At 52.0% G+C, this 18,302-nt stretch overlaps 3 protein-coding genes across 5 annotated transcripts in view; all 3 read left to right on the top strand.

The window, feature by feature from the left end:
- Window positions 1-6,789, top strand: part of Spem2 (SPEM family member 2) — an 8,059-nt gene extending 1,270 nt beyond the window's left edge. The window contains exons 2-5 of one of the 3 annotated variants that reach the window (XR_002822582.1): window positions 145-202; window positions 362-1,638; window positions 3,234-3,291; window positions 3,408-6,789. Coding sequence is in view for 1 of the 3 variants with exons in the window: in XM_004638524.2 (XP_004638581.1) it covers window positions 145-202; window positions 362-1,632 (1,329 nt within the window). In the remaining 2 variants the exon portion in view is untranslated. Of the gene's footprint in view, window positions 1-144; window positions 203-361; window positions 1,655-3,233; window positions 3,292-3,407 lie in introns of those variants that run through there. The other 2 variants (XR_002822583.1, XM_004638524.2) reach the window with 2 other exon arrangements.
- Window positions 6,790-8,895: 2,106 nt separating this feature from the next.
- Tmem102 (transmembrane protein 102) lies at window positions 8,896-15,015 on the top strand. Its single transcript, XM_004638403.2, has 3 exons — window positions 8,896-9,625; window positions 9,727-11,492; window positions 14,956-15,015. Exons 1-2 carry the CDS (start codon window positions 9,412-9,414, stop codon window positions 11,043-11,045), a joined length of 1,533 nt encoding a protein of 510 aa, XP_004638460.1. The 5' UTR covers window positions 8,896-9,411; the 3' UTR covers window positions 11,046-11,492; window positions 14,956-15,015.
- Fgf11 (fibroblast growth factor 11) lies at window positions 12,820-18,243 on the top strand. Its single transcript, XM_004638404.2, has 5 exons — window positions 12,820-13,293; window positions 14,956-15,066; window positions 15,258-15,361; window positions 15,926-16,124; window positions 16,400-18,243. Exons 1-5 carry the CDS (start codon window positions 13,101-13,103, stop codon window positions 16,468-16,470), a joined length of 678 nt encoding a protein of 225 aa, XP_004638461.1. The 5' UTR covers window positions 12,820-13,100; the 3' UTR covers window positions 16,471-18,243.
- The last annotated feature ends 59 nt before the right edge of the window (window positions 18,244-18,302 follow it).

Raw genomic sequence — 18,302 nt, forward strand, 5'->3', positions numbered from 1 at the left:
ATAATAATAATAATAAGAGGGTTCAGAGGGGGAGCCAGCTGCAACTTGTATTTCCACTTGAAGAAGTGGTCTTGATTGGGGTAGAATGGGTAGTATTGGGGGTGGGAGCCTGGCCTTCACTCTCATCCCTCCCACCATCCCCAGATGTGGAATGGGCTCCAGAATGTCTTAGACAAGATGATCTGTTGGATTAACCAGAAAGGTAAGTATGGCTGCTAGAATATAGGGTTCACAACCATCACCACTAGCCATATCCCCCATCACCCCTACCACTACCATGGTCCTAGAAATCTTGTCTGGTATTCCCAACCTGAACTCTTCTGGCAATGGCTCTGACCTCATGAATGCTTACTTCCCCCAGATGAAGCCCAGGCTAGTGAAAGCTCTCCCAAAGATCCTCCAGCCAAGGCCCAGGATATCCACGTTCACTGCACCCTGGATCCTTTACGAGTGAAGATGGCCCGCCCCACACACTACTACTCTTCCTCCTGCCACTGTCTTCTCAACTGCCACAATAGCCGTCGCTGCCACCGCCGTTATTACCAGCCAAGGCCAAAGAACCACAAACAATTCCCCAAGGGTTGCCAAATCTTTCATACCCAGCCTTATGGCTACAAGATATCACAGCCACCACCAGTGCCCTTTTTTGACCTAGAAGACCAGGACTCCTACCTTGAAGAGTTAGAAGACCTGTCTTTCCCAGTTCTCAAATACCCACATCATAGGGGCAAGGGTGGTCTCTATCAGCGAATGGCTGTGCCTTCCATTGTGGGGCTATGGGGCCGCCAGGGTGGAATTTTGGCCAGCTTGCCACCACCTTCTCTCTACTTGTCACCTGAGCTGCACCGCTTACCCAAGCGTGTAGAGGCCAAGTCAGAGTTGAGGCTGCAGTCCTATGGGGCCCAAGGCTCACAATCCAGAACTTGTGGCAATGTGGAGGCCAAGCAATGCACCCCCTCTCCACTACCTACCCGTCGGCTGCCCCCTAACTCCTCCTGGATCCCTGGGAAGCAGAGCCCTTATTTGTCAAAAGGCCATACACTGTGTGACACCTGGGATCAGCGGCAGCATGGTGTTGAGAGCTCTGAGCCCCCACCTTCCTTGATGCCCCAAAACCCGTGGCCAAAGGCCCAGGCCTACCAGGAGCACTGCTCTACACAGTCCCAGGGACGAAGCCTCCTTGGCCATGCTCACACCCAGCCCAACCACAGCCCACATCCATCTATGGGACACTTAGGTTTTAGCTCTCGGGATGCCCATGAGATACGGAGCCGGGCAGCTGACTGGGCTGAGGCTTTGCCTGCTCGGCATGCTCTCACCACCTCTACATCCCTCACTGTGTTGGGGGAAGCCTCGTACCAGCGAGCCCCAGCTGTCAGTTCAGCCTTGCTTCCTCCTCCCTCCCAGCTCCTGCCTGAAGTTGGCCAGGCTGTTGATCCTATCCCACCCTCAACCAATTTTGTCCCACTCAGACGGAATCCAGGGGGTAATGCCAGCTCCCAGGTGTATGACAGCGTGGAGCTGAAGCGACAGGTACAGGAGAGCAGAATGCGGGCCAACTCATTGCCACCACCTGCCACCTCAACCTCCAGACCTTCTCTACACAGGAACCGGACTGGGAAATTTAACTGATAGCAGGTGAAAGTGAATGGTAGGACAGCGTACGGAGAGAGGAATAAAGAGAAATGGAGGCCAGGATACACTGTGGCGCTCTCTGATTTGGAAGCACCCCCCAGTGCCTTCTGAAAGCCTGGAGTCCTGTCCTTGAGTTTCTGAAATGAGATGTCCTCTTCTTGGTGTGAGGCCTCCCTTGGCTCAGTGACAATGCCCCTGACAGCGAGTCCCTCCTGGTCCTGTACCATATGCTAAAATCATATTAAAGTTGCACACTCCAAACCAAAGCTCTCTGTTCTGAGCACCCATTCTGTTTCTCTACTCTCCCTGTTCCCAAAGGATCTCAGAAGGTCAGCCCTGCTCAAGAAGCTAAGGACAGCACTTGGGAGGCTGAGGCAGGAGGATTGCCATGAGTTCAAGGCCACCCCCTGGGCTACATAGTTCAAGGGTAGCCAGAACTGTATAGCAAGACCTTGTCTCAAAAAACAGAAAGAAAGAAAGAAAGAAAGAAAGAAAGAAAGAAAGAAAGAAAGAAAGAAAGAAAGGAGAAAGGAGAGAAAGAGAAAGAAAGAGAGGGGCAGGGGAGATGGCTCAGTAGTATAAGCACATAAGGGCCTGAGTTCAATCCCTGGTTCTGCCAAAAAAAGAAAGAAAGAAAGAAAGAAAGAAAGAAAGAAAGGAGAAAGGAGAGAAAGAGAAAGAAAGAGAGGGGCAGGGGAGATGGCTCAGTAGTATAAGCACATAAGGGCCTGAGTTCAATCCCTGGTTCTGCCAAAAAAAGAAAGGAAGGAAGGAAGGAAGGAAGGAAGGAAGGAAGGAAGGAAGGAAGAAAGAAAGAAAGAAAGAAAGAAAGAAAGAAAGAAAGAAAGAAAGAAAGAAAGAAAGAAAGAAAGAAAGACAGTTGAGACCTGGGCCATTTCTAGGAAGATCAAGGACTGTGCCTCAGTATGGGCCAGAAAGTAGGCCAGACTCAAGATTCCACCCAGGGCTCTGAGGCTAAGGCCCCAGGTCTTTCCAGTCTTAGGTGTGAAAAGCTCAGAATTCACAACTGAAATTACAGAAAGAATGGAATGAGGGAGTGTTTGAATGAGCTGAGTGAATCAGCACAATGAGGGAATGACTAGGGAAGTGGGGTGGTGCACTGGCCTCCAGGATCAGGTTACTCAGACTTGGTTACCACAGAACTCTATTCTGGGCCCTCCTCTTCCTCCACCTCCCTCATTGTGATCCCAACCACCTGCCTCATTATGACTCATTTTCCCCTCCCCCACCAGAGGTGTCTGTCTCCTAGTGAGTATGTGGGGGCTAAGGGGCCCCAGATACTCCTGAGACCCCAGGCCATGGGTGAGCAAGCCTACTATGGAGCCCACGTATGTATGCTCTGGCACCACCAACCCGAGGAAGTGCCAGGATTTAGGAGACTCAATTCTTCTGATTCTGGGCGTCTTCATCTTGCTCAACGTGGGACTCAATGTGGTGACTCTGGTCAGGGATGGGAGTGAGCAGCAGGATTGGGGGATTTGGGGGGTTCTGATGGGGCTGAAGTGGGAGGGCTGCTGGGATGTGGTTGCAATCAGAATTCACTCTACTTTGGGACTCTCCTCTTCTGCTTCGTTCAGCTCTGGAGGCATCTGAAGGGCTCCTTGAGGATTCTTATCCATCACCTTCTGTCCAGAGGTGAGTGGGCCCTAGCAAGGGCTCCCAGGGTTGTGGGCTTGTCTTCTTTTCTCCTTATCCTTGCTGTCATGCACCTAACCTTCGCCCATTACTCCACTCCTGCATTTGTCCTGCAGACAAAGAGTCCAGTGTCCTAGGCAGCAGGCCTATGTGCATGCACTGTACTGCAGATCCCAAGAACCTGTACTCAAGAGTCTCTTCCCGCTTCCATCATCACCCCAGCTTCCTGCTCAGGCATGCTAACCACCACAACTCCTGGATACCAGATATATTTGATGAAAAGGCTTCTAGGTGCTGCGGGATGCCACCTCAGTATAGACAAGCTAGGGCTCCCTCAGAGGATCCAGGGAGACTGGGGAAGGAGGGAGCCAGGGAAGTCCCACAAGTCACAGCCTTGAAGGGCCAGGCCTCCTTACTCTCCAAGATAAAGCATTCGACCCAGTTCCGGAAGATGCACAAGTTGGACATGGTTCCACATTCTTTACCCCGAGAGAGCAACATCAAGGCCCCAGACCATGAGCCTACTCATCCTCCTCCCAAAGCCAAGACCCACTCCTCAACTCATACCTCAACAGCCTGTGTTCCACCCCCCATCCCTTCCCCTACCCCAACCCATGTCTTACCCCCTGCTCCACCCCCTAGCCCTATCAATTCTCCAGCCCCTATCTCAGCCCCTACCCTGGTTCACAGCCAAGGCCACACACCAGCCCTTGATCCTACTTCTGCTTCTGCCCATGCCCCAGCTCCTATCCCAACCTGTGTCTCAGGCCCTAATCCAGCCCAAGCCCCAGCCCACACCTCTGAGCCATCCCAGTCCCACAGTTCTGAGAACATATCCTCCCATACCCCAGCCCAACCCCCAGCCCAGATCCCTGGCTATACCTCAGCCCACTCCAAGGGCCATGACCCAGCTCATACTTCAAACCAGGCCCAGACCCACACCCAGGGCCACATCCCTGAGCACACATCAGCCCAAGCTTCAATACGTACTCTAGCCAGTCCTCATCTAACCCATTCCTGTGCCCACACTTCAGTTTCTGCCCCACCTTCTACCCCAGCCCCTCCCTCAACTTTTGCTCCAGCCACTCCTGCCATATCCCCTATTCAAGCCCCTGTCCCAGCATGTCCCTTGACTTCCACTCCAAAAGGGGCTGTCCCTGCCACCACTCCTATCTTAACTCCTATTCCTTCTACTCTGGTTGCCTTTGGCCCTAGCCAAGTAGTCTATGATGCTCACAGGGTAAGACAGAACATCTTGCATAAGTGCAATGTCCAGAACTCTGCATATCCCAGAAAGGACTTGGGTACCCTCTCTGGGCCCCAAGAGAGGCAGGGCCTGGCAAGTTCTGGTACATCTGAGCAGACATCAAAGCAAAATATTGGGGACAGTGCTGAGCCTCCTGTAGGATCTATACTGGGCTACTTAGAGATGGGGAATATGGAATGGAAAATTTCAGATGATGCCAAAGACAAGTGCTCTCAGACTAAGACCTTCCCTTACTATAGCTTCCATCCTTGCAGTTCTGAAAGAAAAAACACAAATTCTAAGGGTCTAGTGTACCCTAAATTCCTGATCTATACCCAAGATGCTGCTGCTCCTAAACCTTGCTTTCACTCTCCAACCACTGCCCAGAGCTCACTGCCCACACTTAATCCACCATGCACTCTTTCTCTGCCACTTATTTCTCCCAAATCCTTTGTCCTAACTCAGTCCGCCAACCCCCAGAAACCCTCCACCTCAGCACAGATCCCCACCTTTGTTCCAACCTCCAAGACTCCTCAATCTGTTTCCTCTTCCCATTTTCCTATGCCTCCCCAGTTCCCCATCATTTCTCAATCCTTGATTCAACCCCAACACCCTGAACGTCATGATAATCAATGTCCTGCCGGAGACTCTGGCCTCCAAAAGACTCCATGCCTTTCAAATGACTCCGGAGTTCCAGGGAACCCAAGCCTTATCCAACATCCAGGCCTCAACAAGAACATAACCCTTAGACAAGATTCAGACCTCCACACAGATCCACATCTTGCTCAAAATCCAGGCTTCCACAAGTTCCCAGACCTTATTCAAGATCCCAATGACTGCAAAAACCTCAGCCCTTCCCAAGATACTGGTCTTCACAAGAATCCAAGCACTACTCAAGATTCTGGCTTCCAAAAGAGTCCAGGTCCTATTCAAGATACTGGTGTCTCTAAGATCCCATGTCCTACCCAACCCTCTGGATTCCAGAAGAACATACCATGTATTCCAACTTCCAATCTTCAGAGAAGTTCAGGCTTTATACAAGACTCTGGAGTCAGTGGGAATGTTGAACTAAACCAAGACACTGTTATCAACAAAAGTCAAGACCTCCCCCAAGTAACTGATCTCCAAAAGAGGCCAAGCCCTTGTAAAGATTCTGGAAGTAACAAGAGTATATGCAATATCAAAGATTCAGGAGCCCATGGGAACATAGGCCTCATGCAAGATTCTAGAACACAGAATAATCCACCATGCCTTGCCCAAGACACTGAAGTCAACAAATGTTCAGGACTTACCCAGGGATCTGGAACCCCCAGGAACGCAGATCTTGTCCAAACCTCTGGCCTCCAGAAAGTCTCAGGTCTCACCCAAGATGCAGGAGACTATAAGAATATAGGCCATACCCAGGATTCTGGAGTCAACAGAATCCCAGGTTTTACCCAAAATTCTGATTGCTATAAGAGTACAGCCCTTCCCCAAGCTACTGAAGTTGAGAAAATATCCAATCTAACCCAAAATGTTGGAGTTTACAGGAGCACAGAACATGGCCAAGATTCTAACCTTCATAAGTGCCCAGAAATTAATCAAGATCCTGGCCCTCAAAAGGACCCAGAAGTTGGCCAAAACTCTAGCCTCCCCAAGATTCCAGGACTTCCCCAGAAATCTGGTCTTTGCAAAGATGCATGCTCTATTCCAGACCCTGGACTCCATGAGAATTCAAACTTTGCTGTATGTACTGACTCTGTCCAAGTCTTGGATCAGCATCCTAACCCACAGCCAACACCATGCCTGATGAAGTCATTTAAATGTGAGACAGCTCCCCAGAAAGAGAGTGTTGAGCATCATGTATCCTGGGCTTCTGACCAAATCTACCAAAACTCCTGCCCTGCCAAGGCCCATATGATCTCCACAGATCTGCAAACCTTCTCAGAGGTTCCTGTACTAATTGAGCTGCAGCCTTCTTTCCGACAGGCAAGCAGCCAAGACTGGGTATACCACCCTGTGGATATAGTTCCACCGTCCTGCCAGAACTATCGTCAGATGTCTGTGCCTCCCAAAGTCAACTGGAGGCCCCACTGCCCTGGACCAGGAACCCGGACAGGGCATGTGGTCTTTGATGCTCGACACAGACAGTTAGCAGTGGGCAGGGACAAATGTGAAGCTCTGTCTCCATGGCACCTACGTCGAGAGGCATCCAGCAACTCAGGGGAAACCATCAAGGAGTGGGGATATCAGAATGTAATGAGAACCTCAGACAGAGAGGGGACAAATGTGCATCAGTAATAAAGAGAAAAGAGAAACACTTTGTGTTTTTTGTTTTGTTTTGTTTTTTTTGAGGACATCCATCCCAGACCCATCCTTCATGGTGATCACTGACAAAGTCTGATAACGATTAAAGCTATCATGTCCCTGTCATTCTTCCGCAGATTCATAGCCAAACCCAGTATTCTCCAGGACCTGCATTTATGGCACAGTATAGCCAAATATGGCTATCAAATTGGCAACTAATATTTTAAATTCTGGGGACTGGGGAAATAGCTCAGCCTCATAAGCACCTGTCTGGCCAAGCGCGAAGTCCTGTGTTCAACCCCTGGTAACACACACACACACACACACACACACACACACACACACACTAAATTCTATTCCTCAGTCTCATTTACCTTTCAAGGGCTTAAAAGCCACATGTGGTTAGTGGCTGCTGGATTGGACAGCACAGATCCAGGATGTTTCTATCATCACTGAAAATTATTCTGTTGGATAACAGTTCTTTAGAGTTTAATAAACCTTTCCCCTTGTCATCCATCCCCAGTATTTTCAAAATACACCCAGTACTCAGAGAATATTACTTATTTTTAGACTATTTTATGTTTGGTACTTGGATCAAACTTAAAACTACTGGGGCCGGGGAGATGGCTCAGTGGAATAAGTGCTTCCCTGGCAAGTGCAAGTGTCTGAGTTCAATCCCCAGTTCTGCAAAAACAAAAACAAAAACTTAAAACTACTTTTTAGGGAGGGGGTGAAATGTAGGGGATATCTGGGCCTGGCTACCCCAGACTTTAAGAAGGAATTCAGTTTTCAGTCATCCGGACCTGGCCTGTTGGGTCACAACTGAGTGGGTGTATGGAAACCTACATTTTCTAGTTCTAGGTTGGTTTTGGAAGGGCTATCTTTGTCAGTGACCTTTGAGGTATGGGCTTCCCATTGAGCTCTGGTTTCAAGAGTTTGCTCTTTTAGAGGCTTCTAATTTTTCACAACATAGGCCTATCCTAGTCTGAAGACAATCCATGGGAAGAAGGAATGTGAGAAGTCCTGGTCCTGCAATGTATCGGTCTAATCTGTGAGACTGCTGCTAGTCTCCTATTCTTTTGTCTCAATATCCCTGCCTCTGATCAAGCTGTGTTCTGCCCTTATCTGGTCCCTAGTAGCATTGGCTACTGAAAGCAATTTCCTGCCCTTGATTATTTTCCATTGCACTGCCCTACCCTAGCTGGAGTTTCCTCAGGACTTGATTTTTAGTACTGATAACTCTATACTAGTGTGTATACAGTTATAAAATTCTTTTTTTTTTTTTTTTTGCGGAACTGGGGATTGAACTCAGGCCCCTGCGCTTGACAGGGAAGCGCTTATTCCACTGAGCCATCTCCCTGGTCCTGTAAAATTCTTAAGTGTTTATCCTGCCGTAATTCATGTCTGAGGTGGAAATCACTATCAGTCAAATGTCCATTCCTGGATCACCACCTATATGTTCTTGTCTTAACATTATCACCACTAATTCCAAGAAGAACCCTCCAGCCAGTCAAGAAGCCCGTTTCCAACACCTGCAAGATTTGGCTCTTGGATAAACAGTACACCTTTCTAAGATACAGTCCCCTCATCCCCAAAATGAAACACATAATGTCATGAAATAATGCTCTTATATCTAATTAACCAGGGCTCCTCTACTCACACATTTTTTTCTTTTCATACATGGGGGTTTTTTTGTTTGGTTGGTTTTGGGTTTTTTTTTTTTGTGGAACTGGGGATTAACCTCAGGACCTTGCACCTGCCAGGCAAGCACTTATTCTACTGAGCTATCTCCCCAGCCCCCTACTCACACATGGGATTCAGGGCCTCTATTTCTCCTCAGGCCCTAGAGTGTGTGCATTCTGGTTTGTTACTCAGACCCATCCAAGTACCCCTGTACTCCAGTTCTGAGGAATGTTTTTGAAGGATTAACAAGACACTAAAGCATAGAAAAGCTGTAGAAACTACAACTTCCATCAGGCACCACTTCAGCGGAACAGGAAAGGGTGTGAGGGCGTGGCTCCAACGCTTAGGTAGCGCGGAAAACGAACTACAATTCCCAGGGTAGCGCAAGATCTCAGCGAAGTGAAAGAAGAATCAGAACTCTCACTGGAGGCGAGATGTTCCTGGTACCACCTCAACAGCCTCCAGAAAAGGGTGTGGTCGAAATTGAGGGGCGTGGGCATATGGGCATCAGCAGGAAGTTACCTGTTGAATTTCTCTGTCCTTTCTCTTCCTGACCTTTGTAGTTATTCCTAAAGGGGAAGTCACTGAACAATAAGACTCCTCCGAAAAAGTGGTAAGGATAGGTAGCAGGACGGCGATTAATTACTTAGTTCCCAACAGCTATTCTTTACCTGCTAAGTCAGGTGAACTGGTTCTCGGGGTGGAAACCTGCAAGTGAAAAAAGGACAAGGACGAGGGAGGTACTGTATTTGTTAATTTTGAAGACCACACCTAGAATTTGCAGACCCATTTGTGGGACTCGCTTGGCCAGGGAAAGGGGGAAGAACTGGAGGGACTTTGGCAGCAAAAGAAGCCTGTCTGGGCTACCTTCCTTGTGTTTTGCCTAGCTAAACACTATAGCTAGCATGGCTTCCGCTGTCTGGGGGAGTGCCCCTTGGTGGGGCCCGCCGCCGCCAGCCCCTGCCCGGCCGCTCACGGACCTCGACTTCTGCTCTGGGGCGCAGCTGCAGGAACTGACCCAGCTGATTCAGGAGCTCGGGGTACAGGAGAGCTGGAATGACGGGCCGCAGCCGGGAGCAGACCTCCTCCGGGCAAAGGACTTCGTCTTCGCGTTGCTTGGTAAGTAACCGTTCCTCTCTGTAGGAACTCGCAGTCCTCAGCGTAATCATTCTGCGCCCCAACTTTGGACAGTACCCTCACGATCACTTCTTTCCCCTTAGGTCTAGTTCACCGCCAAGACCCCCGTTTTCCTCCTCATGCAGAACTTCTGCTACTTCGTGGTGGGGTTCGCGAAGGCTCCCTGGATCTGGGGCATGCACCCTTGGGTCCCTACGCCCGCGGACCTCATTACGACGCCGGCTTCACTCTCCTAGTCCCGATATTTTCGCTGGATGGCACTGGGTCAGAGTTGCAACTGGACCTAGAATCCTGTTATGCATGGCTCCGCCTCCCAGAGCTGGTTCTTGGAACTTCTGTGCGGGAAGCGTGGCAGGATTGCCTGGGAGCCCCAGTCCCAAGAGGACGTGGTTTGACTCACCAAAGGGAAAACGAAGGAAGCCCCAAGGACAAGCAAAGCTCGGTGGTCCAGCCACGCAGTTACATCACTGAGTCTGATCTGCATGTATTTTTAGAAAAATCACCTTTTGACCTTTCAGAGCTGGAGTCATCTCAGCATGACGTCACCCACTTTGGCCCTTCCGAACCTTTGCAAGAACTGAGTACTGACATCATTCAGGCAACCGTCGAGGGTCTAGTTCCACAGCCAACTGAGGTTCAGGAGGCGTGTCCTACATTGTGTCCAGCCCTGGTGGCGACCTGGTTCTTTGCTACTCTGGCCACAGTTGCCGAATCCCTCGTCCCTATCCCGGGGGCTCCGCGCTTGGTGCATGCAGCACGCCACTCAGGCTTCACCACGATTCTCCTAGCGACGCCAGGACCCCCGCGGCGCCTACTGCTCTTCGATTTGATCCCGGTGGTGTCTGTGGCAGGCTGGCCAGAGGGAGCACGAAGCCACTCATGGGCGGGACCTCTGACCTCCGAGTCCTCCTCCTTCTACCTAGTACCAGGCGGCGGCACAAAGAGGCAGAACGCCTTAGGCTGGCAGCTCTGCTTTGCCCGCCAGGAGCTGGCGCTCAAGACACGCATACCCGCGCCGCTGTTGCAGGCGCACGCTGCTGCCCAGGCTCTACTGCGCCCACTGGTGGCCGGGACGCAGACCGCGGCGCCCTACCTTCTGAGAACGCTGCTGTACTGGGCTTGCGAGCGGCTGCCGGCGCTCTACTTGGCGCGGCCAGAAAATGCGGGCGCCTGCTGCCTCGGGCTACTGGATGAGCTGGGCCGCGTGCTCGAGGCCGGGACATTGCCTCACTATTTTCTGAGTGGCCGAAAGCTCTGTGTGGGCGAAGATTCTGGTACTCTCCTGCGGGCGTTGGTCCAGCTCCGCGGGGATCCTGCTCGAGCCCTACGTGCAGCGGTGGAGGAAGCCAAGGTTGCCCGCAAAGGGGGTGGCTTGGCAGGCGTGAGGGGTGGGGCCCATTAAGACTCTACTACCGCGTGTAAAATGTTTCTCTTAGCGTGCATCCCTGGAGAGGACTGCTGGCCCCTTGCACAGGCCCTTTGCGCGCCCCGACCCAAAGACTTTTGGAAGGCCTTGGGGCATGTCATGTCATTTCCTCGTCCCATCCTGGCGCAGGTGGTCCCTTTTTCCAAATCTGGACAGCACCCTTCCTGCCCTGGTACAGCCTCCGGCGACTACCTCTCCCCAGTTCTTTGGGTCTTTTATTTTTATTTTATTTTTTCTGAGAAGCCAGTAGAGATGGAAGGTGTATATTTGCTGACTAAATGTGCAAAGGAGAGAAGTATGGAAAATGGAGACTGATAAATGTGGCACATAAAAGCTGAGATATTAAGGAGGCCGGATTTCGCCCCAGGCTGGATGTTACCACCCCCAGCCTCTCATCTCTCCAGTTCTGCCCACCTTGTTCAGGTAGTTCGGTCTTTAGTTGCTTTCCAGCCAGCCTCTGCTTTCTCCCGCCATCCGCCATTCCATCTTAAGTCCACTCCACCACACCCCCGCGCTCAGGGTTTCTTGTCTCTCCTAACTCTGAGATAAGCGGCCTGTCCTCCGTTCCACCTACCCACGACAGTCTCCACACTCTGTCTGTGAGGAACCCCAGGGTTCTGCCTGCCCAGCCTAACTCCCCCCTTTTTCGAGGTCTCCGCCCCCTGCCCCGCCCCCGGCTCTTCACGGAGGCTGAGCTGTTGTCGCCGCTACTGCTGCCGCTGCCGCCGCCGCCACCGCCGCCTCAGCTTCCTACAGCCGCCCGCGCTGCTCTGCTTAGTCCAGCCACCAGGCCCAGTGCTCAGACTTTGGGACCTGGGCGCTCTGCAGAGACCCTCATTCCTTCTTGGGGATCCGGGACCACTATCAGGGTGCCGGGGGCAGCTCTGATTGCGGGGACAGGGAGGGAGGAGCCTGGAGCCACAGCCAGCACCACCACCACCCTTCGCCCGGATCAACAGGACGGGACAGGTTGAGGGGCGTCGGGGAAAGGAAAAGGGAATGTTCTAGGCAGTCTCCGGGAGTACTAGGAAGCCCTGTCACAGGAAGAAGCTCTGATGCGCTGACTTGTTGGGAACCTGTTCATGTTTAGGGACTGGTGACAACGTGGGTGCATCCTTTTGGGGGTCTAGTTAGATTGGACGGTGTGAGATTTAAACATCACCTGTCCCTGAGGAAATTTAAGGGGGAACCAGGAAAAAAAAAAAAAAAACCCAAAAACGAATGCTCTTTATTTTAAGGAGACAGAGGGTCCTCCAGACAACCACCTGGTGTATCTACCAGAAAGGGTGGATTTGGAGGTGACTTCAAAAAGAGTGGAGGGTAACAAGGTGTGGAAAGGGTCTAGCAGCTGGAACACTACACTCCTAGAAATGAGGGTGACAGTAAAAGAAAGCCTCCAACTATAGGATCTTAGAACCTCTTCTTACTGAACCTGGACAACCCTGATACCGAGAAATATTTGGGGGGGGGGGATTTCAATGAAAAGTGGGAAATCCTCTTCATTTAGAAGGTAGCAAAGGAAGAAGAACCAAAAGATTGGATTCCTCCTTGAACAGTGGCCCAGGAGTGGGGTGAATATCCCCACAGCGGAGGACCCACATCTTGTAGGCTGCAAGAGTGGATTTGGCAGAAGATTTAAGGCCCCAAAATAGGGTGGAAAGTTATCTGGGGATGTCAGGACCAGATCCTAGAAATTCTGAGGTCTCAGCTTTAGAATAGACAAAGTGGGGACAGAGCCACGGGAGAGGAGGGAAAGGGGAGTTGTTAGTAGGGGACAAAATTCGAGGGTGAGGTCAGCTGAACAGTACAAAGGCTGCTGGATCCGGTGGAGCTAGTATAGGGCCCAAAGGTGGGAGCTGGCAGCGTTCGGGGGGTACCTGGAGAGTCTGAGACTTATCCTCAGGTCCTGTGGGTGGGGCAATGAGTTGGGGCCAGAGCTTCAAGAGCATGGCTTGGTGAGAGGGCTTCTCTGGAGGAGCCCAGCGTGCTCCAGGTGCCTGCTGGTTTGGGGGTGTCTCCTCCCGGGGCGCCATGGCGGCGCTGGCCAGTAGCCTTATCCGGCAGAAGAGGGAGGTCCGCGAGCCCGGGGGCAGCCGGCCGGTGTCAGCCCAGCGGCGCGTGTGTCCCCGCGGTACCAAGTCCCTCTGCCAGAAGCAGCTTCTCATTCTGCTGTCCAAGGTGCGCCTGTGCGGGGGGCGGCCCGCGCGGCCGGACCGAGGCCTGGGTGAGTGCGGCTGGGGTGGGGTCTCCCGACCAAAAGTCTCTGCCTGGGAAGGTTGAGGCCAAGGACTCTGAAGAATGGAGCCTGGCTGGGGTTGGAGGTCCCCAAAAGTGGAAGGGGGTGGGCCAGAATGACAGGTCTGCTAGGCCGTGCCTCAGTTTCCCTCTTTTGTCCATAATGCCGAGTCTCCTTGCTTTCGAGGGCAAGGAGAAGGCTTGAGGGGCTGACTCTGGCACCCAACGCCTTGCAGCTCCTGCCTGCCCCCACCCCAACACGGCTGTCTCGGCGGTCCCCACCCCCACCGTCCTCCGCCTACGTGCCGGTTCTCGCGATTCTTTCAATCCTGAGCCGAGGGGCCTGGGGGTTCCGGACGCCTGGGTCACCCCGAGGGTTTCTGCAGCTCCGGGCGCCCCGCCCCCGCCCTGGTTCTCCCGCTCCTCCACGCCTTGGCTAGGTTCCTCCCGGTCGAGCTCGCCTGGCTCGGAGCCAATCTCCCCAGCTCTCCCTCGGGTGTCCTTGCAGCCACCTCGCCAGCCAGCCCCTCTGTGCGCCCTGCTCCTGTGACCTGATCTTCAAGAAGGGAGCTGGGCACCCCCTCCCAGTACCTCCGCGCGACTCCGAAATCGGGTCCCAAAGGCTAAGGAAACCTTGTGCCTGGAGGAACTCGGACACTTCGGGGCAGAAGCCCCACAAGGACTTGGGGGTCGTACCACCTACAAGGGGGAACAGGGAAGTCGGCAGAGAGCAAGCAGGGGAGAGGAGAGTTGTGTGCTAGCTTGTGGTCCCCGTCCAAGTACGACAGGCAGGGAGTCCCTCTGGCCTCACTCCAGCCCGCTCCTAGTTCCTCTTGGGGTAGCCCCTCGCGCCCTCCTTCCCTACAACCGGCCGGCCACAGTGGTACAGTCCGCAGCCCACCCTCTGAGTGGGACCCGGGCTGCACGTGACTCAGCCTGGCTCTCCACCTCCTCGGGCCCCTCCCCCCTTTTCCTTGATTTGCTTCCGAATGTCCCTCTCACCCCAGGCTGGTTACTTGGTGCAAGAGAAAAGGTTGAGCCTCAGCAAGAACTAGGCCCCTCGTAAGTCAGAAGACAGACAAGAAAGATAGACAGACAGACAGATGGGTCAGTGTCAGACAGGCCGGCGCTGGGCCAAAGCGAGGCCCGAGCCAAGCGAGTAGCAGCCGCAGCAGCAGGTGCTGAGTCAGCGTCAGGCCCAGTCCCACTCCCACTCCTGAGAGGGAGCCCCTTCTCTCTGATCACCTTGCTGTCTCCCCTCACCCCATATTCACAAACACGGTGCCTTCAGTAGTCCTGCCTGTCTTCCTCTGTTCCCCGCCTTTTGATGTATCTCTCTCCCCTTCCTCTTCCCGTTCCCCTCCCCCCTTCTGGTTAAGCTGTAGAGTAGGAATTAAGCCATTTAAATAAATTTCAATAAATTAAACCAAAAGCTGGTGATTAGAGGAAACAGAAGGAACCCAAGCCCCAGCTTTGCCAAGAGTCAAAGAGAAGTGGGAGAAAGATTGTTTCAAGGGTAACAGAGCTGGGGCCTTAGGACACACTTCCTTCCCCCCACTCTCCTTTCTTTCCTGTGATCCCGCCAAGCAAGCGTAAGAATGTTTCTGGGAACAGAGATGTCATTTACAAAGATGAATGTCTCTCTCTTCAGAGCCTCAGCTCAAAGGCATCGTCACCAAACTGTTCTGCCGCCAGGGTTTCTACCTCCAGGCGAATCCCGACGGGAGCATCCAGGGCACCCCAGAGGACACCAGCTCCTTCAGTGAGAGGGGATGGCAGCTGCTGGGTGGGGAGGAGGATGATGGGGCTAGGAGATGGCAATGTTATTCCATCTTCAGGTTCTGTTGCTTTCAGTTTGTCTCCTGGGCCCCCAAGGGAAAAAGTGGAACTGGGGTGGGGGCTCAGATGGGGATGAGGTTCCTAGGTAGTGATGCCTCCTCTGTCCTCCCTCAGCCCACTTCAACCTGATCCCTGTGGGGCTCCGTGTGGTCACCATCCAGAGTGCCAAGCTGGGTCACTACATGGCCATGAATGCTGAGGGGCTGCTCTACAGCTCGGTGAGACCATGAAGCTGAGTAGCCTGGGTTCTGGGGCCACCTCTAGCATAAAGCCTTCCTCAGCTACAGGCATTCTGTATCCAGGACTCCCTCCCCGTCCATTTTTAGTTGATGGTATATCATAATTGTTCACCTCAGCTAGGTGGTCCTCCTCTAGCGTGTGTGCAATACTTACCCCTCACACAGCTTCCCAAGTACCCCCCACACTGTTTGGATGTCCAACATTTTCAGCTTTTTAGAATCCCTACCTCTCATCCTGCATCTTCCAGACTTCACTGTTGTTCACTTTCCCAGAGTCATTCTGGAGAGGAGGTGGTGAGATGTTGGGAATGGAGAGAAAGGTTTTATTCTAAGGCTAGTTCTAAGTCTAGTTCATAGCCCTCAGGGGCTTATCGGGCTCTTCCTTGTTCTCTTGCTCTCAATTCCTCCATAGACTCAAAAGTTACCCTCATCTTCACTCAAAATGCAGATTATATCCTGTCTTGTTCTTCCCAGGGGCTTCCTTCTGTCAGTAATACGTTTTTCTGTCTCTATGTGTGCCTTTTTGGATCTTTGTCTCCTCAGCCACATTTCACAGCCGAGTGTCGCTTTAAGGAGTGTGTTTTTGAGAATTACTACGTCCTGTATGCCTCTGCTCTCTACCGCCAGCGTCGTTCTGGCCGGGCCTGGTATCTAGGCCTGGACAAGGAGGGCCGGGTCATGAAGGGAAACCGAGTCAAGAAGACCAAGGCAGCTGCCCACTTTGTGCCCAAGCTCCTGGAGGGTGGGTATAGACCAAAAAAAAGATGGGCCATGTGGGAAAGTATTGACCTTGACATGGACATTTAGTAGCATAAAGCCTAGACTATGAGTGTTAAGAGAACATTGTTAAGACAAAACAAGACAGGAAGGCTTTGGCCTTTGGGAGGCATTGTGGGGGTCTCTTTTGGGTTGGGGTTCTCGGGACAAGTGTAGGGGAAGGCAGCCTTCTCAGAGATCTGGGTTTGCCTGAGTCTTTCTATGCCTAACTCCCTGCTCCTCTCTCTCTCTCCTTCACAGTGGCCATGTACCGGGAGCCTTCTCTCCACAGTGTCCCTGAAACCTCTCCTTCTAGTCCTCCTGCCCCTTGACATGTAGTCCTTGGACTGGAGGCTCCCTGCACTCCCTGTGAGCCAGCCACCACCACAGCCCTTCTCCCAGCCCTGCTCCTGGTCCTGCTCTTACCCTTGCTGCCACATATGCCCTGAACAGCTGGGTCACCAGGTGCTCTACCCTGAGGGAGCCTAGGGGCTGGCTGGGACTTCCAGGGCTTCTGGGACTCTTAGATCCTTGAGTCAGAGAGGGTGATATCTGAAAATAGTCCTGGCTGATCACTCTTTTTCCACGCCAACATCCCTCTCCAAAGCCTTGTCCTAAGATGGCACTAGAGGTTCCAAAACTGATAGAGGTTGGGCATTTCTTCCTTCTCACTCAGCCTCTTTCTGGAGCCTTGTGCCCCTTTTCATTGCCACTGAGCCATAGATTTATAGGTCCACTGGAGCTCAGGACCAGTTTCCTTCTTTCCCTGCTCTACCTTCTGCCTTGGTCTTGTCAGATTCTGAAACACCAAAAACCCAGCGGAGCCACTTCTTTACTAGGGCTCTCTGCTGGACCCCAGGCATGCTGCCAGGCTGTGTTCTGGATTCAGCAAGCTTCTGTCCGTGACCCAGGTGGATCCCTGGCTTCTAAGGAGAGAGAGGCTGGCTTACAGCCCTATCTAGTAGTCAGCCTTGGCCTGAACTAGGGCCAGTCTCAGATTACCACTGACCAGTTTTACAGTCTTATCCCAGAGACCCTCCCTAATACTAAAGCATGGTGTTCTAGATCTTTACGGAGCCATAATTTCTCCTGAATCTCAGCTCTAGGACATAGACCATGACCCTCAGGCTGTCTCTCTAGGATGGATCTGAGGCCTATATAGCCATATTATTGCTCTAGAGTAAGTTTTAGACCCATACTCTCATTATCTCTAATAATACCTATTAAGAATGAGCTCTGGAAAGGACTTAGCTCTGATTCACATAGAACTAATTAGTTCTAATTGAATCAAGAACTACCTTTTGTTTTTCCTAGGGAATTTTCTAACAATCTTATCCTTCTGTATAGAATGCTAACCTTATTTTTAAATGTAGTTTCTAGCTGCTGCAACCCAGCGGAGATCCTGTCAGAGTCTGGAGCAGGACAGAGGAAGTTTGGCAGTATCCCTGACTCATGATAGGGAAGCTGGGGGAGGGGGTGATCGTGGCATGCTTGAATCTATGTTTAGGTTGGGGGACATGACCACTCAGCTACCTCAGCAGGAGTTCCTTCCAGGCCGCCTTTAAAGCTGAGGACTTTATGCCAAGTGTGACTGGAATAAAAGAAAAAATAGGAGACATCCTTGTTACTCACCCCAAGTGAGAATACCCTAATTCAGCAATAAGTCCCTCCCCTCTCCCTACTGGTCAGGCCAAGTAGGATGAGGGCCTGTTGGGCTCAAGACCTCACACATCTCCACAGCTTCTAACTGAATAGAACTTGCTTTATCTTACAGCTTATAACCTCAGCTGGGTTTTTAGTACACAAAAAGGGCCAGATTAGGTTATTTAAAACACACAGCGAGACCTACTAACAGGCCTGGAAAAGGCCTGAAAACCACTAGTGAACTAGGAAGGAGACTCGAATCCTGCAGACCTGGGTGGGATAGACTAGGCCCTAAGGGAGAGGTTAGTGTCAAATAGGTCATCTCTCCTCAGGCTCTTTTACTTCTGGCTTGTTGCAAAGCAGGTAGAGATGCCCGCCTCACCGACACAAACCCGCTTGGGCTCCACTCATTTTCTGGCTCTGCTCCTAGGGGACTGGTTCTCCACTTCATGCTTTCTCAATTAAAGACGATTTATACAACTGAAGGATTTGTCTGTCAGCTTTGAGTGGCGAGCAACCG

The sequence above is a fragment of the Octodon degus genome, unplaced genomic scaffold (genome assembly GCF_000260255.1).
Source record: "Octodon degus isolate 3935 unplaced genomic scaffold, OctDeg1.0 scaffold00098, whole genome shotgun sequence".
Lineage (NCBI taxonomy): Eukaryota > Metazoa > Chordata > Mammalia > Rodentia > Octodontidae > Octodon > Octodon degus.

Excerpts from the sequence above, each read along its gene's own strand:
- Fgf11 (XM_004638404.2), top strand. The coding sequence starts at position 13,101 with ATGGCGGCGCTGGCCAGTAGCCTTATCCGGCAGAAGAGGGAGGTCCGC. Across the intron at positions 13,294-14,955 it reads GCGGCCGGACCGAGGCCTGG|AGCCTCAGCTCAAAGGCATC; the intron begins GTGAGTGCGGCT and ends CTCTCTCTTCAG. Across the intron at positions 15,362-15,925 it reads AGGGGCTGCTCTACAGCTCG|CCACATTTCACAGCCGAGTG; the intron begins GTGAGACCATGA and ends TTGTCTCCTCAG.
- Tmem102 (XM_004638403.2), top strand. The coding sequence starts at position 9,412 with ATGGCTTCCGCTGTCTGGGGGAGTGCCCCTTGGTGGGGCCCGCCGCCG. Across the intron at positions 9,626-9,726 it reads CTTCGTCTTCGCGTTGCTTG|GTCTAGTTCACCGCCAAGAC; the intron begins GTAAGTAACCGT and ends CTTTCCCCTTAG.